The 20,670-nt window shown below is 42.6% G+C and overlaps 4 protein-coding genes across 5 annotated transcripts; 3 read left to right on the forward strand and 1 right to left on the reverse strand.

The window, feature by feature from the left end:
- Positions 1-1,184: 1,184 nt before the first annotated feature.
- On the forward strand, positions 1,185-3,620 carry LOC133909702 (uncharacterized). The gene is made up of 3 exons (XM_062352253.1): positions 1,185-1,588; positions 2,259-2,475; positions 2,584-3,620. Exons 1-3 carry the CDS (start codon positions 1,277-1,279, stop codon positions 3,072-3,074), a joined length of 1,020 nt encoding a protein of 339 aa, XP_062208237.1. The 5' UTR covers positions 1,185-1,276; the 3' UTR covers positions 3,075-3,620.
- A 1,761-nt stretch (positions 3,621-5,381) lies between these two features.
- On the forward strand, positions 5,382-9,584 carry LOC133909701 (protein TRIGALACTOSYLDIACYLGLYCEROL 2, chloroplastic-like). 2 transcript variants are annotated; one of them, XM_062352252.1, is made up of 6 exons: positions 5,382-5,605; positions 5,764-6,344; positions 7,465-7,794; positions 8,444-8,559; positions 8,896-8,983; positions 9,075-9,584. In XM_062352252.1, the coding sequence occupies exons 2-6, from the start codon at positions 5,859-5,861 to the stop codon at positions 9,165-9,167; spliced, it is 1,113 nt and encodes a 370-aa protein (XP_062208236.1). In that variant the 5' UTR covers positions 5,382-5,605; positions 5,764-5,858; the 3' UTR covers positions 9,168-9,584. The 2 variants fall into 2 exon arrangements, with proteins under 2 accessions (XP_062208236.1, XP_062208235.1); XM_062352251.1 differs by having other exon boundaries at positions 5,383-5,605; positions 8,893-8,983.
- A 3,574-nt stretch (positions 9,585-13,158) lies between these two features.
- On the reverse strand, positions 13,159-13,592 carry LOC133908352 (protein phosphatase 2C 51-like). Its single transcript, XM_062350336.1, has 2 exons — positions 13,582-13,592; positions 13,159-13,477 (listed from the first exon to the last, which is right to left on the reverse strand). The coding sequence occupies exons 1-2, from the start codon at positions 13,590-13,592 to the stop codon at positions 13,159-13,161; spliced, it is 330 nt and encodes a 109-aa protein (XP_062206320.1).
- Positions 13,593-18,399: 4,807 nt separating this feature from the next.
- On the forward strand, positions 18,400-19,138 carry LOC133909708 (metallothionein-like protein 2C). The gene is made up of 2 exons (XM_062352258.1): positions 18,400-18,658; positions 18,750-19,138. Exons 1-2 carry the CDS (start codon positions 18,516-18,518, stop codon positions 18,853-18,855), a joined length of 249 nt encoding a protein of 82 aa, XP_062208242.1. The 5' UTR covers positions 18,400-18,515; the 3' UTR covers positions 18,856-19,138.
- The last annotated feature ends 1,532 nt before the right edge of the window (positions 19,139-20,670 follow it).

The raw sequence follows: 20,670 nt of genomic DNA on the forward strand, positions 1-20,670 counted from the left end.
CGACATCCGGCGCGCCTCGGGATAACATCGCGAAGCCCAAGGCGCCTCGCTTGCCGCCCTGTTGTGTCAGGTCTGCTCTGATCGGGCGGGCACGCCGGGCTACTCGGTGGGTCCTCCCCGCGGCGCCCATTGAAAAACGGCATGATAACGAACAAGACCGGATGGGGGCGCGTTTTCAACCCTCCCTGTCACCTCGCGCAGCAGCCCATGATGGTTGCTTTCCATTTATGGCGTCTTGGAACTCGCGCCATCCTTTCTGGGCACGCTACCGCCCCGGCGGGTATAAAGGCGGGGTGGGCTCCCTGGAGAACGGAGGACCGGTTCGGACCAGATTGAATCCTCGGCAACCGGCGACAAGCACAGAAGCTTAGATCGGTCGAAGAGCAAGGAGCACGAAGCTCTAGACTAGACAAATATTTTTGTAACTCAGCAGATACTCAGAGAGACATCTCAGAGCATTTATAGCATACACACAGGAGTAGGGTGTTACGCTCAGTGTGGCCCGAACCTGTCTAAAAATTCCCTGAGCATTTACTACTTTATGCATCCGATCATTCCATCCCAGCTGCATCTCATTTACACCCATTTATTTCACCCACAAAACGGATTCAAAATCATCCCCTGGCTGAATTTCAAAGGGGTCCCTCCGGATCCCGGCTTAAAGAGTTCACCCTCCGACAGTCACCTAGATCCCCATCCACCTCGGCTACTCGATATTATCGTAGACCTCTATTCACGTTACTGATAGTCCTCTGATACGCAAATGAGTTGACTTGTGAGCGTAACAAGCCGAATCGAGCTGACTTTTTTTCTCATTTCATTAACAAGCTGAGCCACCTCGTTATTTAAACAACCATAACAAACTAAACTGACTCGTTATCCAGTCCTAACCATAGAATAGATCGGATCATGCTAGAATCCTGTATTTGCTAGGGAACCACCAACAACCAGTATATTATATTAGCCAGTATATTATTGTAGTATAGTTCTTGACCCCCAAGAAATCAAAGCCCCCCTACCGCCGCTCGGATCCGACCGTCCAAGTCCCAAACCGCGTCAATCAGACGGCTCAAGACGCCAATTCGAAACGGTAAACCGCTTCCCGCCCGACACGGGCCAGCAAGGCAGGCTATAAATAAAGGCGGCCGCGTTGCGTTGGCTTTTCCTCCTTCCTTCCTCCATTCCCCCACCCACCCCTCCCCTTCCGCGAGATTTCGCCAATTTCTCGCCCTCAATTTCCCCACCAATTCGCCAGCCTCCATTCGCCTCGCCCGCGATGATGCTGGTCGCCAAGGAGTTCGGCATCTCGCCGCCGCCAGCGGTGGCGCCGCGCCGGAGGGTGGCCTCGTGGGCCTTCGCTGCGCCCGGCGGTGGGGTGGGGGAAAACCTTTGGCTGCGGACGGTGGGAGGAGCCGCTTCCACCGCCGCCGAGGGGTTCGGGAGCCACAGCCACGAGAGCGACATGGATTTGGCGATGCTCGTCAGCGACTTCCTCGAGAACGGCGGCAGCGGAGGCGGGGACTCGCGCGGCAGCAGCGACAGCGACTCCGGCCTCTTAGACCTCGCCCACCTCACAGATAACATCTCGGTACGCATGCCCGACCCCCCCCCCCCCCCCTTGCGGAGATGGTCATGGTCGTTTGATTCTCCAAAAATGGTAAATTAGGATTTCTCATCTTAGTTGCTTTCATGTGAGTTGACTTGTATTAGTATTTGTGAGATTGCTTGCTTGACTGATATGACTTCACTGGATGACCACGCTTCAAACCAAAACTAGCAACAAGCTCCAGTTGCAATATAGATCTTCGTCCTCAAGTTTTAAATATGCACTGGGATTTCTACGATTAGCAAATTCTAACAGGCTAACAGTGCAACATTTATTTCCCTTTTCTCTCTTATATTACACAGCTGTAATACACTGGAATTGTAGCATACATCTGGAATTGTGTTACTTAAACCTTGCTACTATAAATGGTGCTTACTCAACAATTTCACCAAACCACACATGTATGCCTAGCGTTGGAAATACCTGCCTGTTCATTTTGTTGTTGTTGTCGTGACCTTGTGCTAGTAATTTGTAAAATATTCACGCCCCGAGTGCCCTTATCAATTAGTCTGGTTTAGAAAAAGGTACTGCCTTATCTGTTTTGCACGTTACAATTAGTCTACTAATGCATGGTCGGATAGTTATTGTTGGATGCCATATAGGTTAGTATATCATTTATGCCGGAACTTACCTTCTGTGCATCTTGTTTTAGATGTACAAGCAAGGTGGAGATGAGAAAGAAAATGAGCTGCTCTCCATGGTCCACTCTCTACTGTTCTCTATCCATGAGTCAGAGCTTCAGGCTTTCACAAGAGGTCAGTGCAGTGGCAGTTGCATCCGCCATTTACTTGTGAAGCTCTTGAGATACTCGGGATATGATGCGGCAGTTTGCACATCCAAATGGCAGGGGTTTGACAAGATACCTGGAGGTACTTGAGATGAGAGCTTGGCTACCAATGCTTAATACTGAGAGTCCTTCCGTAATTTGCTGCATGAATCCAGCTGTGTGACTAAACTGTCTGTATTTTGTCAATCAGGTGATCATGAGTACATTGATGTCATAATGAGCAATGATCCTGCAGGCCCAGAGCGTTTGATCATTGATATCGACTTCAGGAGCCACTTTGAGATTGCCAGGGCAGTTGATTCCTATGGCACTCTGTTGAACTCGCTTCCCGTGGTCTATGTTGGCACGCTTCCCAGACTGAAGCAGTTCCTGCATGTGATGGTAGATGCTGCAAAATGGTCCCTGAAGCAGAACTCTATGCCCCTGCCTCCTTGGAGATCCTTGTCTTATCTCCAAGCAAAATGGCACTCCAAGTATGAGAGGAAAGACTTAAATGCTGAGCAGGACTTCGACGGTACAGGTTCAGATCATGCACTGTGCATTGGGCACCTGAAGAGGCTGAAATCCTCTCTGCAGTCAGAACTTGATACCGGAAGATTGCAGATGATGTCAATCAAAGCTGACAAGAAGAGGATGCCAAAGTTTGAGAGGCGGCGGAGGCGTTCCCTTCTCAGTTGTTGATACATATCTGCGCTCCTTGAATACAGAAGAATACCGAGGAAAAAGAGCAGTAGCTCGACATTTCTCTCTTCACGAAAGGAAAGAAATGAGGTTCCTTTTGCAGGTTTTGGAGTTTACAGATAAGGTGAAATAGGTGGTGGATACTGACAGGTCATGAGATGAGAGTGGAGACAACATGCCAGGATTTTTCAAGAAGAAAAATACAAAAAAAATCTTTTTTGGATTTGGTTTTTGTTCTTTCGGCAAAGATGGATATGCTAGTGGTGAATCTGCTTCATACCCTGTACAATTGAGAGTTACTACAAAATTTCCCCCCTTATTGATTTTTTGGTCATACAGTTGTTCCCTTTACCTTGTTCCTTTGAAGCACACTTTCTCTTTTTCCCTTGTAGCAGAGAGGTTGATACACACTGTTGATTCCCACTTTGTAATTGTAAAAGTTGAATCACACGCTGTATTGGGAGAAAGAGAAAGAGTATATCTTTTGCTTCATGTGCTTATGAAGCAGATTCTTCCCGTTACAGAATTTAATATATGTTTTGCTTATGAAGGCTATGTTTGTGAATTCCTGTTGTGCTGTGTTGTTGAAAGATCCATAATCTTATAATATATGTTTTGCTTATGAAGGCTAGTTTTAGGAGTGGGGGCTATAAATAGACCCTCGCTCCATTTGAGGGTGTTATAGCTCAAGAGCATACACATACGCTTGATATGAGTTCTTGTCACCAAAGTTAAGAACATTAAAGACCAAGATAAATAGCACAAATTTAAGGATTTGATTAATGCTAGTTTAGGTCTAGCCTGCATCTAGCTAAACGATTAGCTTAGAGTTGAATCAAGTGAGTGATTCACACTTGTTACTCTTGGTGCTTGCTGACACCTAGACGGCTTGGCAACGTTCTTATGGAGCGGTCACAAGCTTTATGAGTGGAAGGAGTGACTTGTGTTGGAGTGGCGAAACAATACTGAAGTGAAGACGGTGGTGAGCATCCGAGAGAGGTCCAGTAGAGGACCCATTTCTGACCAGGGATTTCTAATGGCTATCCATGGAGTTATCCGACCGGTGAGCTTGGCTCTTGCGAGGGGTTCTCCATGGAGTTATCTGACCCAGAAACTTGGTTCCATCGTGGATTAGGGGTGGATGGTAATCCATCCGATACCATGGGGAAAGTCGTTGTACCGAATGTTTGCATTCTCTCTAACTTTTACATTCCGTACTTATTTTCTTGTACTTACTATTCCGCATTTACTTTTACTAAAATTGCCACGAGTAATTGGTAGAATTGGTTTCTAGTGTGCAAAATTTTGTTATAGTAGAGTAGAAATACTAGATAAACCTAAATCATATTTTAATAGAAATTAAGACAGATTTATCTGGTTGTTTTGAGCTGTGTTTTAAGTGATCCTAATTAACTCCGTCTCCCTGTTAGGACATAACCGAAGCTGTGATGTGAAGAAGGTATATGGAGTATATATGTGGAGACTTTAGCTTTTGGCCATCTGTTTTCGTGTGAGGCATGAAATGCACCTCCCATTGCAAGCAAGCAAGGAACTACATATGACATATTTTTTGTGTTGTGTTAGAAGAAGAGGTAGCTAGGGTGGATCATGGGCCTATTTTCGGTCCCCTTGTTTCCTGGAGTATATGATATGGGCACATGAGCTGAGATGGGCTGGGCCGCGATTTTCTTCTTCAGCCCATTCCGGTTATTTCGTCATCTCAGTGGCCTGTCTCCTAAACAAAATCAATCGCAGCTGAGAGAGCTGCTCTTCTTTTTTCTACACAAGAAGAAAGGAAAACGAAAAGAAGGTGGAGTAATGTATTATTATTATTATTCTTCATCCACTCCACTGCATAATACGGAGTATATGTTATTGTTTCCTTTATTGTACGTATTTCCCAACTGCGCTGCGCTAGAATACAGTACAGTACTGTTGTGTACAGGTAGGTGCCGTGCGGCCTGAACTCAACAACTGGCAAACAACTTCAGCACAGCCAGTAAACCCGCCTGTATCGGCTTCTACCTCATTTGCTTCTCCTCCTGTCCTGCATCGTATCTCCCGCATCGCTCATTACAAGAAAACAGGAGGAGAGAAGGGCGAAAAAAATACGGGGAGGGGGCTGGTATCACTGTACGGCGGAGTGAATATAACCTAATTATAGATTTAAAGAGAGATAAAAAAATAGTGAAATGTAATAAATAAGTAGCTATTAGAGATGAAAAAAATAAAAAATAAAAAGTAATATAATATAATTATTATAAGAAACGGATTTTTAAAGCATATGACCTGAGCCGATCCATCTGGTTGGTTTGGTTGGTCCGACCGACGGAGCCGCATGCCATCCCGTCCTCCTCGTCCTGTGTCGCTGCCGCGCCGCCGTCCCGTCCGTCGATAGGTATAGAGAGGCTCCGGCTCCGGCTCCGGCTCCCCCGACCTCTGCTGCTGCTGCTGCTGGACCGCCCACTCCACTTCCCCCCTCCTCTCGCAGAGCGGCAGAGGACGACGGCGATGCAACCGCTTTACCCAAGGTAACCACAACATCCGATTGATTCCTCCTCATCCTCTCCCCATTCTCTACAGTAGAGATTTCTCTTCTCTCTATCCATTTACCACTTGGATTATCCATCCATGGACGCTCCCTCCCTCTCTCTGCTAATCTCTTCTTGTATCCTCTTGCGTTTCGCAGGATGCGCGCGCGGTAGAGGAAGGAGGACCTCTCCCACTTGCAACAATCAACCAAACCCTGCCTGCCTGCCTGCCTCCCTTCCATCTTGGACTTGAATGGCCACCAAATCTTTCCTCCTCACTCCCCCATTCATCTCTTCCCGCCCGCAGCCTCGGGCCTTCGCTCTCAACGCCCGCCGCAAGACGCCACCCACTTCCCTGCTGGCATGCGCCGCCGCAACCACTGGCGGGGACTCGGCGCCTCAAGGCAACAACAACCCTTTCGCCGCGCTCATCGAGGTGCCCCGCACGCTCTGGCGCCGCACCCTGCAGCCGCTCGGGGACTACGGCTTCGGCAAGCGCAGCGTCTGGGAGGGCGGCGTCGGCCTCTTCATGGTCTCCGGGGCTGCCCTCCTCGCCCTCGCGCTCGCATGGCTCCGCGGATTCCAGCTGCGCTCCCGTTTCCGCAAGTACCAGACCGTATTTGAGTTCACACAGGCCTGCGGGATCTGCGTCGGCACGCCCGTCCGGATACGAGGGGTCACCGTTGGCTCCGTCGTCCGTGTCGACTCTTCCCTCAGGAGCATCGATGCTGTCGTCGAGGTGCGCATCTTCCCTTCCACTTTTGCACCACTGCTACTGCAGATGATACCAAAGTTACATTAAATAGTATGCAGAAACTAGGACAGTTTATCATACTTCTTGTTACATTCATGTCCTACTGATACTAGCATTTGCTCTGCATGAATGTTTGGGCATTATCTGGTATAGTTATACTACTTCTGTTTAATTGAATCCACCATACTCTTGCCTTTGAGTGCTAATCAATTTGCCACTTCCAGGACATTGTGAATCACAACTTATTTTACTTGAATAAATACAAACATCTAATCTGATGTATGATGCATCTTTCTACATTCTACCGAAGATCACAGTTCTGCTCTAATGGTTAAAATTAAACTCCAACTAGAGTAGTTGATCACAGGAAGATCTCTAATTTGTTCATCAAGGAAAAGGCACCTAAAATAATGTCCCGCCAGTAGTCTTGTTGCCTAGTGGATTTCATACTGCCTATCCAAGCATACTGCCATTACATCTGTCAAATCTGATAAATTACTACAGTGTGTGCAGAACAAATCTGATAAACTTGTTGTCATGAATGGTGAGGCCATTCTCTGCAATGTTTTTCAATCATTTCACTGCTGCTATCACAGTCCTATGAGTTGTATGCAAGTTGAGAGTACAACCTTTCAAAACGTTACATTGCCTTAATGCTTTCGCTTGGATGCTTCTAATTGATAGAACAACCTTTTGAAACCGAACCATAGCTTAACTCCTCCAATATGGCACTTTTTGGTTGTTCCATGTCTATTGTTCAGAAAGTCTTATGTTCCTGTAGTCCAACAAAATTTTCAGCTCTCTTAGGTACATTTTTTTTTTCTTATGGATAATTTGGGCCAGACAATTAGATTTAGTTTTAGCTTTCAATCATCACAGCAACATCAGTATGTTCAGTTATCTATCATCACCCCATCTCTATTTAGATGTCATTTCTTAAGTTTGCGCGGAGGCAGGTCCGCATTCCAATTTAACACTAGCTTTGTGCATGGGTATCCAATATCCATAGCCCCTGTTGATATCTACATTACATCAGTGCATGAACTGCTCGATTCTCGTTAGCAATATGCTTTGAGCTGAATTTCTTCTATTTCTGTTGTGCCAGGTTGAAGATGATAAAATTATTATACCACGTAATTCAGTGGTTGAGGTGAATCAGTCTGGTCTTCTAATGGAGACACTGATTGATATTACACCAAAAGATCCACTCCCTGCACCTTCAGTGGGACCACTTGACCCAGACTGTTCCAAAGAAGGCCTGATTCTCTGTGACAAAGAGAGGATGAGAGGACAGCAAGGAGTAAGCTTAGATGCTCTGGTTGGAATATTTACTCGTCTAGGAAGAGACATGGAGGAAATCGGTGTTAGTAAAAGCTATAAGTTGGCTGAAAAAGTTGCATCTATAATGGAAGAAGCTCAACCTCTTCTTACACGGGTACAATATTCTCTCCAAATTTTTACATAACTGTTTGCAAACTAGTACATTAGTGATATTTAGCTTGTTGGAATCTCTGTTCAACCAGTTTCTTTCACTTAATACTGCCGGTTAGGATTGCATGGTTCAAATGCCTTGTTCCCTGTCACTGGGGCTTGATTCTGCATAGCTCCACAACTTTTCCTAATGCATCACATACACCAAGGTGCAAATCACGTTATTCATTATTGATCCAAATAGATTCCCACCTTCATTTACTTGCATTGGTGCACTGCTACACATCCCAAGTATCATGCTAGCTCTGCATTCACCAATAACTCAAATAGAAACGGTACAACTTGTCCGTACTTTAGTGAGACTAAGGTTGAACTGCTAAAAGTTCAAGATCAGGTTTGTTATACAGCATACCTGCCCCGGTTGGCATGTTTACTTGCCTCTTTTTGCTGAGTAATGGTCAAGACTCAAGAGTAGGGGACCTCCACTTAGTTGAGTGTGGTGTTAGATCATTCTTCTTTATCCTGCATGCTTTTGGAAAAGTGGATGGTGTGTGGTGCTTCCTCGATGTATTTTGTGAATTTTATTCTGTGTTGGAAGCTACTTCTGCTGTTAAATGTCATATACATGGAATTAAATGGTAATTATGGAACAGATTGAGGCCTTAGCTGAAGAAATTCAACCTATGCTCTCTGAGGTTCGGGACAGTGACCTTCTGAAGGATGTGGAGACTATAACTAAAGGCTTGGCGGATGCATCTGGCGACTTAAGGTACTGCTGTGAAGTGCTATGATCGAACAAATAATAATTATTTGACTTCAAGCATATTGCTTCTTTTTCTGGAATACACGTGTAGTGACTAGTCAAGCTCACGATTAACAAGGGCATGAACTGCCAATACAATGATTTTGTCCCCAAAATAAAAAAATATCTGCGCAACTGAACTAGAAATCCTGTTGCTTGCTACATTTTTCCACAATAATTGTGTTTTAAAATAAACCATGCTCCATAAAGATATATTATAGCATAACACTAGTATAAATTCTATTTTTGTTTGGGAGTAATGTTATGGTGATTCTTAACTTTTCTTGTGTTGCCATGCAGAAGGCTCAAGTCTTCCATGCTTACCCCAGAGAACAGTGATCTTATTAAGCAGTCTATTTTCACCCTTATATTTACTCTTAAGAACATTGAGGTTTGTACTTTTCACCATTTTGCAGTATCTATTTCTCAAAATGATCAAGAGGTTGACAAAAATATTTGCTGTATCATTTCCGTGCTTTCAGAGTATCAGCTCAGACATCTCTGGTTTCACCGGTGATGAAACGACAAGGCGGAACATCAAGCTTCTGATCAAGTCTCTTAGCAGGCTACTGTGATTGTTGAGTGGACCTTTCTCTGTGCAGAATTGCTTGAAACGGGAAATTGTTGGTAGAGTAGGCTGTCTGGGTGAGACTGGGGTAATCAGTTGGGTAGAGAACCAAATGTTCCACAGGTTTTGGTTAGTGGGATTAATATCCGTTGGTTTTGGTCCAAGTTTTCTGCATTCCTTGTCCTTTTAAAATCAATTAAGCCAAAAAGAAAAGGCAGGCATAGGGAGAAATATCTCCGTGCGCTCTTGCCATTCATATAGGCCCATTTTTGTTTATAACTTAGCTTTCTGGTTGAACAAGTGTAATCAAGTCACGAGATCCGACGTATTGCACATGGCACATTGTCCAGTGAAGTGTGTGTTTGTTACTAGACATGCTGTGCTGAAGCCGCACATAAGTTTTATTTGCATTTTTTTTTTATTATGTTACGCAAATTGAAGGCATTAGAAGAAGATGTGTTATACAGGTAGGAGTAATTAGAAGAAGAAGAAGATGATCCATATGCGCGGCGCGCGGAAGCACTACTCAACTGGTCAGGTCGTAGTACAACTCTTAAAACGCACGCGCACACATCACATCACCACTGCGTGCGCGTGTAAGTAAAGAGATCGGCGTCGTTTGTGTTTCGTCCATCTTCCTTCAGAAAGGATTCGTGTTTCGTCCATCTTCCTTCAGAAAGGATGTGTCTTGAGAAACTAATTATTCGATCCATGCATGAAACTCTCTACGCACACGCACACGCACACGCAGGTTGGTCCTTGCAAGGTTGCCGCCGAGGAGACCTTTGAGACAGAGGTCCTCTTCTTCACTTCTACTAGCTACCTCTTCGATTTTCATCTGTATATGTGTTCGGACGTGGCCGGCTTCTCTTGCAGGGGACGTTTCAAAGCACAAAAGCCGAGTGTGCAGTGAGTACAAACTTGCCTTCAACTACACCCATGATCCCCTCAACTGCAAAATTTCACATGATCCCCAATAACACATCTTGCTAGGTTACATCTAACACTTAATTGTAGCCAAAACAAAAGCTTGACGACATTTTTCAACAGTCTTTCCTGTATTTACCCTTTTTTTTTCAAACAAATAAAACACATAACATTCACGAACAAGATATGTTTGAAACACTATATATTGATATATAGGTATTGACACGTGCTACCATGTGATATTACTTCGCTTTCCAAACATGCTGCCATAATTGGGTGCTAAAAAACAAATGAAACACAAGAGTGAGTAAAAATACTCGGCAAGTACAATTTAGAACCAAAAGAACAACACATCACCAAAGCCGATATAGAATGAAAAACAACAAAGTTTTTCTTTTCTTCAAAACAACAATAAAACAGTAGTTTTCGACTGAAACGGACAAATGTAAATATATCCTTGCATTTACAGTAAAGCCAAATAAGTGAGGCCAGTATTCACTCACAGGATCCTGAACATAAGAACCAAATTGTAACTCTAGTATCACCGATACTTGAATAAAATGTAAAGGAACAACTTGAAACTTGATAATTTGAAATAAACACAAATCATGAACTTAAAACACGTGAACACATAAGAAAATACGAAAGGAAGTATGAATATGGAACTAAACAATTCAAATGGATCAATTAAAATATTCAGTGAGCGAATTATGCCATAACACGGGTTCACTATGTACTTGCCTTAACCGTGGTTAGGATCCGGCTTCACACGTTTAGCACCGACACTTCCTAAAAAACATAATATACTCAGAATTTACCTTAGAAAGTCCACATGACTATATATCAGCTGTCCGAAACTATGTTCTCTATCTAAGTCCCAAAAATTCCAATTCTATCATTTTTCGAAAAATCAGACCAATAATCTAGGTTGCTCTTAATCACATGGTTGAATTTGACCTCCACTAGCCCTAGATTTCACATCAAACTATTATACGGTTCAATAATCTCTAATTTTGGTGATGAGTCCGGTCATCGAAATTCTATTTCCGGACAACTATAGATTATGAAGATGTTACCTTAAGCGAGAAGTTCACAGATTGGTGGCAAAACTGACCAAATCCCCCCAAAAAAATCTCCTCTTCTCCTTCTCTCTCATTTCCTTTCTTTCTTTCCTTTCTTTTCCTTTCTTTTCTTTTTCCTTTTCTTTCCTTCTTTTCCTCTTTCCTCCTCCCTTCTTTCTTTTTCTCCTTTTCCCTTCCTTGCTTCTCTTTTCTTCTTCTCTTCATGGCCCTCGGTTCAACACCATAGCCACAGCTAGTGGCGGCTAGCAGCTCTGGTGGTCGGAGGTGGCTATTGTCGGCGTCGGCTAGCAGCTTTGGTGGCTAGAGGTGGCTATTGTTGGCATCGACTGACGACGCAGGAGGCGATGCAGGGCTGGGCGAGGTAGAGCGGCGTTGGACGCAAGAAGTGGTGACAGCGGACCGACGCAGACCACAAGGCAAGTCGAGACCACAGCGGACGGTGATGCTAGGGTTTGGACGGTGGTGCAGCTTGGACGGATGTGGTTACCGACACCAGCAGGTAAGGTGGTTGCAATTTTAGGGTTAGGGTTGGGTCCGACTCCTACTCGAGTCCTATTTAAGTGAGGATGGGCGGCGGCTGACCATTAGATTTTTGATCGATTTTGCTTCTTCTTTCTTTTTGTGCTGTAAGATTCGGGGTATTACAAATTTAGCCCAGTTTACTGAAGAAGCCGACGTCTCATAATCTTTTTCCATTATTAGAAAAAAAAGTAAGTCTCGTAGCGGTAATGTTGCGCGCTACACCTGGGGGGTTGGTGAAGAAGTGACAGGAACGTACAATTTCTTCAGAAGGGATATACAGTGTCTTCAGAAATGTAATCTCACCTGTATGTTCAATGAAAATCTTATCTCACTTTTTGTACTTGTACAAGGAAAAAAGAATAACTGACCTGACCTATGTTTTTTCTGGACTATATATATAGTAGCTTGTTTCCCTGTGCTACTCCTAACTAATACTTTGCTGACTGTACATGTGTTATATGCAGCTGAAGAAAATGTGCAAGGAAAGCGCGTACTGGGGTAATCATTCACACTCCACTCAAATTATGCGAACTGGAAACAAGCAAACTGTAATCAGTGGTTGACTCCTTGGTCGAAATCTCTCTGATTCATGATTATGTCTTGCTTATATATATATACATATATATATACATATATGTATACATATATGTATATGTATATGTATATGTATATATGTATATATATGTATATGTATATATGTATATATATATGTATATATATATATGCGTATAGTGTACTGTAGTTTATTGTTATACCACCATCAAATTATTATAGATCAATTACTATAAGTATATATGATTGTAATTATATATTGTTTATTATATGATCGTAACTTGTTTGTCTTTGCGTACAAGTCAGTTATGATCTCAAAAATAGTATAGCGCGATCCACGAGATATATCAGTTATTACAAATATATATGATCGTAACTCAGTATCTTCTCTAGTTGTAATTATATACTTTTTGTCATGTGATTGTAACTTGTTCACCTCTGTACATACCTCCAGTTACGATCATAAAAGCAGTATAGTTACGATCCAAAAGATAGGTCAGTTATTACAAATATATATAGTCGTAACTCGATACATAATCTAGTCGTAATTATATTCTTTCTATCATATGATCGTAACTCAACTATCTGGGTCGTCGTAACTGACTATTTTTCTTAGTCGTAACTTAGAGGGTGGCGTAAAGGTGATTGTAACTGCGCTAGGCCCAAGTTGTAACTGCAGTATAGCACAAATCGTAACTGAATGTATACCATAATGTAATTGTATAACAATCATACCCATCTAAATTAAACAGCAATCTGAGGTAGTAGAGTATTGACTCATGTGGGGATACTTACAATCTAGTATTAGATATTAATTTATGTACTTATTAAACAACGATCTGAGGTGATTGAGTAGATATCATTATCAAGACGAAGATCGATACCTTGTGGTCAATGGAGAGTGGCACCGCGACATCACCGTGGGAGAGGATGGCATGCTAGTTGCCACAGTTGGTGACGATTATGCGGTGGTGCCCCAGGAATGGCCACCACGGCGGTGGAGCCCACGATCAGGAAGGGCGACTCGGTGTCAATGTTGGCCTTGGCCTGGGCGAAGTAGCTGGTGACCTCGTTGTCCACCTTGGCGAAGCTGGCCGCCATCGCCACCTTCCAGCGCACGTCGCTCCTGACACGTCGGCGCATTCCCACCTCCTCCACGAGCACCACGTGCATCCCCTCCCTGCACGCCTCTGCCACCCGCGCCCCGCTGTGGCCGTCGTACACCGCGAAGAAGCTGGGGCACGCGTAGAAGATTTTGGCTCACTCAGCCACAATAGCACAATGCAAGTCTGTTATACGCCTAGCGCAGAACAGACTTGCGCTATGTCACTGCCCAACCTGGTGTCCATGCTCCGGTGGCTGTCGGACCTCGGCTTGCCTAGCCTCGCCGCCCTACTCCCCTCGCCGTACGCGTCCTGTTTTCACGGGTGGTGGCAGCAGTGGCTGCGCTCTAAGCAGCTAGGGGTTGCGGTGTGGCGGTGGCCCGAGTTCATCCCAGACATACCGCTCCTCCTAGACACCATGCTCTGGGGCGTCATCGCCGCCGTCGAGTTCGTCACGCTCGTCTCTGTGATGTGCTGCTTCTTCCTCTTCTGTGTCTACACCCTATGAAGCTTGTTGCTACGTTAATGATGCTAGTATGTATGATTACTTCATGTGATTCGTTTGTTTCACTTCGTACTTGGTAAATTAGCTATGCTAGCTAGGTTACTACCTTGGTAATGGTAACTATGGTGCTTTGTAATAATTCTTAATCACTCGAGTTAATGACATGAACTGTATGCCAGTATAAGAGTGAGTATTCTACAACTAGAGGCATTGTACTGTACGCTTGACAGTTTGTAACTGGGGTCGTCATTGATCTATCCTGTGGATTGTAACTATACTACTTTTGGGGTAACTGGGGGTGTGCGCAGAGGTAAACAAGTTTGATCACATGACAAAAAAGTACATAATTACGATCAGAGAAGATTTACGACTATATATATTTGTAGTAACTGATCTATCTTGTAGATCGCAACTATACTGTTTTTAGGATATTAACTGGAGGTATGCGCAGAGATGAACAAGTTACGATCATATGACAAAAAGTACATAATTACGACTAGAGAATGTTACCGAGTTTCTACCATACATATTTATAGTAACGGATCTATCTTGTAGTTCGTAACTATACTACTTTTGGAATCTTAACTAGGGTATGCGCAGATGTGAACAAGTTACAATCACATAACAAAAAAGTATATAATTACGACTAAAAAATGTTACCAAGTTACGACCATAGATATTTAATCGTCCAACATCTGACGCACGGATCTCATAGGATCGTAATTAGGGGTGTATGCAGAGACGAACAAGTTATCATCATATGACAGAAAGTAGTATAATTACGACCATATATATTTATAGCAACTAATATGTACTTTTGCATGCAATCTCCTCTCCTGACATATATGTTTCAATTGTTTGGTGTTGCAGAAGAAGGCGATGCTCGGCGGTGCCGTAACCGGAGCCTTGGTCTCTGCAGTGAACAGCAACCGCAACCGCTGCAGAGTTCCTCAGTCACCTTACCTGATTATTATTTGTGTTGGGGATGCACCACACCATATTGCGTTTGACTTAGCACGCGACACCAGGAAGAATTAACAAAAGCCTGGTGATCTATATATACGAAACAAGGTAGAGCAAAAGTGATTCTCTTGAAGCCGTACCTAGGCTTTTTTTTTTTTTTGGTTTTTTGCGGGGAGTACGTAGGCAATAAGTTAGCGTTCGCGCTTGCCTGATTAGCAGTTGGAGTATCATTTTCCTCCTTGCAAATTTATTTGGAGTCTACGCCATGTTCTACTTGTCCGGAAAAAAAGCAGATACCACGTGATTTCAAAATTCGACGGTTACCGCTTTAAATTCGTAGTAACCAAACTTACCGCTCTAAACTGATTTCAAAATACAAACGATTATCGAATTTAAATTCAAAAAAATCAAATCAAATTTGAAAAATAAAATAAAAAATTTCATAAAAAACTAAGGCGATTTTAAGACTATCTGTTAAAACCATTTAAAAAATGATATTTTCATCAAGAAATATGTGCTCAAGTATTGTAACATTAAAAAAAGACTGAAAAAACAAAAAGGATGAAACGGGCTGAATGTACAGTGTAAACGGCCCTATTCGGCCCAACTCAATGGGATAAGACTTCCTACCTTATCCCCTTCAGCCACAGCAAAAAACTCGTGTTCATCATTTCGACCACAGCAAAAACATCGCCTCCATCGTGAGCTCCGCCAGATCCACTGCGTAGCCGAGGCAATCCGTAGGAGAAAGGTCAAAAATCGGTTGGGAGAAGGCGGTAACCGAGCGCATTGGAGTGTTAACCGAGCGCATCGTGGGGAAGTTCGCGTGTCTGGTGACTGAACGCATCACAACGATAACCAAGGCTGTGTGGGCGGTAAGTCACTAAATATGAGCGATTCCTTGCTTAAATAGGTCGGTTACCGCTAGTAGGAGCTCGTCAGTGAGGTTCGGCGTTGATGTGGTCGATTTATTATGCGATTCGCTCGGTTATCGGTCAGATGCGATCGGTTTTAAACGATGTGTGCTCTGTTGGTATGCGTTATGCTTGGTTAGGGTTAGTTCAAAGTGGTTAGTGTCGGTTGGGGTTCATTTTTAAGTTGTTAGGGTTAGTTAGTGTCCAATAGTGTTGGTTAGCATCTAGTACTTAGTTTGGTTCAATGTTTACTCACTATTGGAATTTGTGGAGTGCTAATAAGATGATATATATTGTTGTGCAGTAATCGATGGCGGATAGAGATGTGGTGTGGCAGTGCAGGGACAATTTGGCTCTGGGGTTTATGTGCAATTACTGTAATAGGGAAAGGAAAGGCGGTGGTGCCACAAGGTTGAAAGAACATTTGACAGGGCACAGATTGAATATTATACATTGTGATAGGGTGCCTCCAGATGTGCGTGATTACTTCAGGCGTGAGCTGGATAAGACAAGAGATAAGAGGAATGGAAGGTCTGAGGATAGTCTTCGGAGGCAAGAGTCAGCAAGAGTTCAGGTAGATTTGATAAGCGGTAATGAGGAGACGAAAGAGGAATAGGTGCAGTGTGACATAGCTCCGTCTAGGGAGGAGGAAGAGTTCATGAGGAGGTTAGGTGAATCCTACGAGCATGGAGATGATAGTGAAAGTGCTAGATGAGACAATATGTTAAAGAGGATACAACCATGGAGCCACCACCAAATGTCAAGGATTATAATGTTATTGTAGCAAAAGCTCCTATGCAGCAGAGGATTGACACTGGGTCATGGAGTGTGAAGGGAAAGAATGCAAAGGCAGCTATTGGTTTGGCATGGTCCAAATTTTTTCACACTTCATTCTTTGTGGATGCAGTGAAAGAAACACAGAAATAGAATGAGTGATAAAGTTTGTAATAAAATTTATTATTGTCATATTTCTTTCTTTTTGACTTATGGCCATCTGTTGTATAACAGGAGAGGGTGTCTCATCTCCAACTGGTCGGGATATATATGATAAGTACCGAGACGAGGTTGCATATGGCATGGATACTATACAAACTACATTTTAAACATCGATCATCACTTTGGTAAGTATTTATGGATGACATGTGATTATGTTTCTAGCATTTGTATGGATAATTTGATAAATTTATTAATTTGAGGTGCTACTTATGTAATGTATGCATATATTTGATGAAACAATTATATGGTCATACTCGTATTGCTATTAGTATCTATTTGTTTTCTTGAAAATGTCCAAAATATAGTAAAGGTCAATGCCAAAATTTTCCCTCATTATTTACATATTTGCTCCCTATGTATGATATATGCAAGGAGTAGATAGTATGATTAAATAAAATATAGCAAATCTCATGCCATATTTGTTTCTATTTTTTCTAACTTTTTTTTATTATTTTAATGATTTTTTTTTGTCATTTTCCTTTAACTCATTGGAAATTCAAATAATGTGTTCGGTAACCGCCAAAATTCGATCAGTTATCGTCAAAAAAGCTCAAATTTTGACTAGATCGGTTATCATCAAAATCGGTCGATAAATCGTAGAAATCGTTCGGTTACTGGTCTAGTTCGCTCGGTAACCGATGGTCCAATTCAGTCGGGTTTTGGTACCAATTTGCAAATTTGCCCAATTAAATTTGTACGAATTTTCGTCGAATTTCGAGCGGTTATCATGACAACCGCGGTTTTTCGATAACCGTCAGGTCTGGATTTTTATTCGCCAAACGAATTTATAAACTTGGATACCCATCGCCGCATTCAGATTGCAGGCCCTGTTAGATGTGTGCCTGCATGCATTATTGCAGCTGTTGTGGTCTGTATGTGGACATGAACGAATAAAAGAGATCGTTCTCCATTCCCTCCTTGTCATTCGTATTCATTCTTTTTTTTTTTGGACAATGGAAAGTTCGTATTCATTCATGGCTGTAACATTTGCCATTTTTTAATTCCTTGTAAGCTAGTACTATCTGTTAACTGGAGCTGGCAATATATATGCACAGGCATTGCAGATAGATGACTGAACAATTGAGCATGCATGCACCTCTATCTGATGGTTAAGAAAATTTTCATGTCTGTTGCGCCTGCAATACATATATATATATCGGTAGAACATACATACCAGTACCGTATATCAGTAGCGATGTTATTTTCACCTTAATTCAGTAGCAATTAATTGGTGCAAGGCAGACATCTACCAAAGTTGGTTGTAGCAATTTATCTCCACGTACGCAGGTCATAAAATTATATGATGGGGATTAATTGTGTCCTCTCCACTGAAAGCAACAGCAGAGGCGGAGGGGCTTTCCACAGGGAGACAAGAAAGGAACGACAGCGGCCGGTTGCCCACTCACCTCACCTTTTAATCTCTCTCTCTCTCTCTCATAAAATCTTGTTTATAGATTAATTTTCATGTGAGAAAGAATAGGAGAGATTAATCAAGGCAGGGCATTGGTCCTATCCTTACTCCTCTTCCCTATGCATATGCTGTGGTGTGGTGTGGTGGTCCCAGGATTGCTGGCGTCCATTCTTTGGCAAGTGCAGCATCGATCTCATCTCCACGCAGACACAGTGCAGTTGTTGCCTGCTGTGAGAGACTGCCTGCCTATAAATAGCCCTGGCTTCCATGGCATCGCTCCTCAGGCCAGCCAAGAGGAAGAAGAAGCAACTCTAGCAGCTAGCTAGCCTTCCTCCTCGATCATCAGCACAGACAAGTTAAGGTAGGAGAAGAAGAAGAAGATGTCTTGCTGCAACGGCAAGTGCGGGTGCGGGTCCAGCTGCCAGTGCGGCAGCGGGTGCAACGGCTGTGGGATGTACCCTGATGTGGAGGCCACTGCCACCACCAGCACCATGCTACTCATCGCTGCTGCCACCCACAAGGGGTATGTATTCTACTGTATTGTGTGTGGATAAGTTGATCTTCTTGTTCCCCTCGATCGTAGAGTAAATGATTGATCGGTCCTTATTGTGCAGGACTTCCGGCGGGTTGGAGATGGCGGCGGCGGAGAACGGCGGCTGCGACTGCAACGCCTGCAAGTGCGGCACCAGCTGCGGCTGCTCCTGCTGCAGCTGCAACTGAAACCCACACATCATCGGCTCCACCTAGCTACCATCTAAATAAATAATACTCTCTGTCTCAGATGATGATGATCCTACGTACTCCTCCTATCATGCAATCCTCTCATACAGTATGATGATGATGGTCAAGCAGGCTCAAATTAAGGCCACTGCATGCCTGCATATGTATATGTGCAGCATGACGATGCAACGGCCCGTCTCTCGCTTGGTGTCGATCAGCTTAATTAATTACCATGTCTTGGTTAATGATGCGTGATTTATATATATAACTATATGTTGTGCTACCATATGTCTTGGTTAATTGGTTGATTCTACATACTATACAACATCTATCTTTGATTCTGTTACAAGATGTAGCTAATATATATGCAAAATTCTAAAAATAGACAATATACAGCACCGTATTTACTAAAATAGATAACATATTAGCATATTTTCAAATTTAGCATGTGTATTCGACACATCAAATTCTAAAAACCCAATTTCAACAATTGAGGCACCGAAAAAGCTAGAGTACGGCAGTATTCGGCACCTGAGGTGCCGAATATGGCATTGTGCACCATATTCGGCATCTCGGATGCCAAAAACGTCCTGTATTTAATTCGGCACAGCACTAGGTGGCACCTGCATTCGGCATTGTTCACCGTATTCAGCACCTAAGGTGTACATGTGCGTTTAAGTTTTTTATTTAATTTATGATTTTATTTAGAGTATAAAAATAGTCCAAATATTTTAAATATTTTTATAAGTAAACTAGAGCTCACTATCAACCTGTTTTAATTGGTTTGATCTAACAAGTCTCAGCCAATATATAATTAAAATTCTCCAGATAAGCCTACTTTTATAAATTCTAGCGATTTTTAATGCTTCAAATAAATTCCCAAACATCTAAAAAAATCACTAATATTCTTCTCATGTGATGTAATAATTTATAAAAAAGTGTTCAACCCTAGGTTATTTGGTGAAAAAATGAGTTCCTTTGTAATGCTTTATTTATATTTTTTATTATTTTAATAAAAAATTAATATGCACAAAACATTGGTTCTCATATTAATATTAAGCCTTTGTAATGCTCTATTTATATGTACTTTTATCATTTGATGTGATTGAAAGAATAATGATGTCGCCCTAGAGGGGGGTGAATAGGTGTTTTTACAAAAATTCGTCATCTTTTACCATTGGTCTAAACTTGCAGCAGAATATAAACTAACGGATTTTTCACAAGTGAAAAACCTAAATATGCTAGGCTCAACTAGTGCATAATCACCCTAAATAAATGTGAAAGTTACAATCCTATGCTGACAAAAAATATTCAATTCTAGCAAAAGATGTGCAAGAAAATATTAGTTGAAAAATCCTGAAAACATTGTTCACCGGATACTCCGGGTTGTACAGTTCCGGAATCTCCGGGTAAATCCAGAATCTCCGGTGTCTGTACAGAAACTTGCCCGAAACTGAAATTAAACATCGGGTAAAGAGTTCTAGCTCAAATAAAATGAAGTCGTGTGTTACAAGTGATGATCCCAAGTAGATCCACGGAGAACCTACAATAAAATTCACACGAGCAAGTAGATCGAGCAATATGTATAAATATTGAGCAAGAACACAAGAACGAGGAAACAAAAGGGGAGACACAATGTTTATTTCCCGAAGTTAGAACACCTCCTCTACAGGTTCCTACGTCTCCGTTGAGAGGCTCGGTCATACTTGAGCTGGGTCTCTCTCAACCCTTTTCCTCTTCAAGCTCGATCACACTTGAGTTTGACTTTTACTTTTGATTTCTTCTCTTACGGAGGCGAAATCGAAGCCTTCACAA

This window comes from Phragmites australis, chromosome 2, assembly GCF_958298935.1.
Source record: "Phragmites australis chromosome 2, lpPhrAust1.1, whole genome shotgun sequence".
NCBI lineage: Eukaryota > Viridiplantae > Streptophyta > Magnoliopsida > Poales > Poaceae > Phragmites > Phragmites australis.

Coding starts and splice junctions, on each gene's coding strand:
- LOC133909708 (XM_062352258.1), top strand. CDS start 18,516: ATGTCTTGCTGCAACGGCAAGTGCGGGTGCGGGTCCAGCTGCCAGTGC. Junction 18,659..18,749: donor GCTGCTGCCACCCACAAGGG/GTATGTATTCTA, acceptor CTTATTGTGCAG/GACTTCCGGCGGGTTGGAGA.
- LOC133909701 (XM_062352251.1), top strand. CDS start 5,859: ATGGCCACCAAATCTTTCCTCCTCACTCCCCCATTCATCTCTTCCCGC. Junction 7,795..8,443: donor CTCAACCTCTTCTTACACGG/GTACAATATTCT, acceptor ATTATGGAACAG/ATTGAGGCCTTAGCTGAAGA. Junction 8,984..9,074: donor TTACTCTTAAGAACATTGAG/GTTTGTACTTTT, acceptor CCGTGCTTTCAG/AGTATCAGCTCAGACATCTC.
- LOC133909702 (XM_062352253.1), top strand. CDS start 1,277: ATGATGCTGGTCGCCAAGGAGTTCGGCATCTCGCCGCCGCCAGCGGTG. Junction 1,589..2,258: donor ACCTCACAGATAACATCTCG/GTACGCATGCCC, acceptor ATCTTGTTTTAG/ATGTACAAGCAAGGTGGAGA. Junction 2,476..2,583: donor GTTTGACAAGATACCTGGAG/GTACTTGAGATG, acceptor TTTGTCAATCAG/GTGATCATGAGTACATTGAT.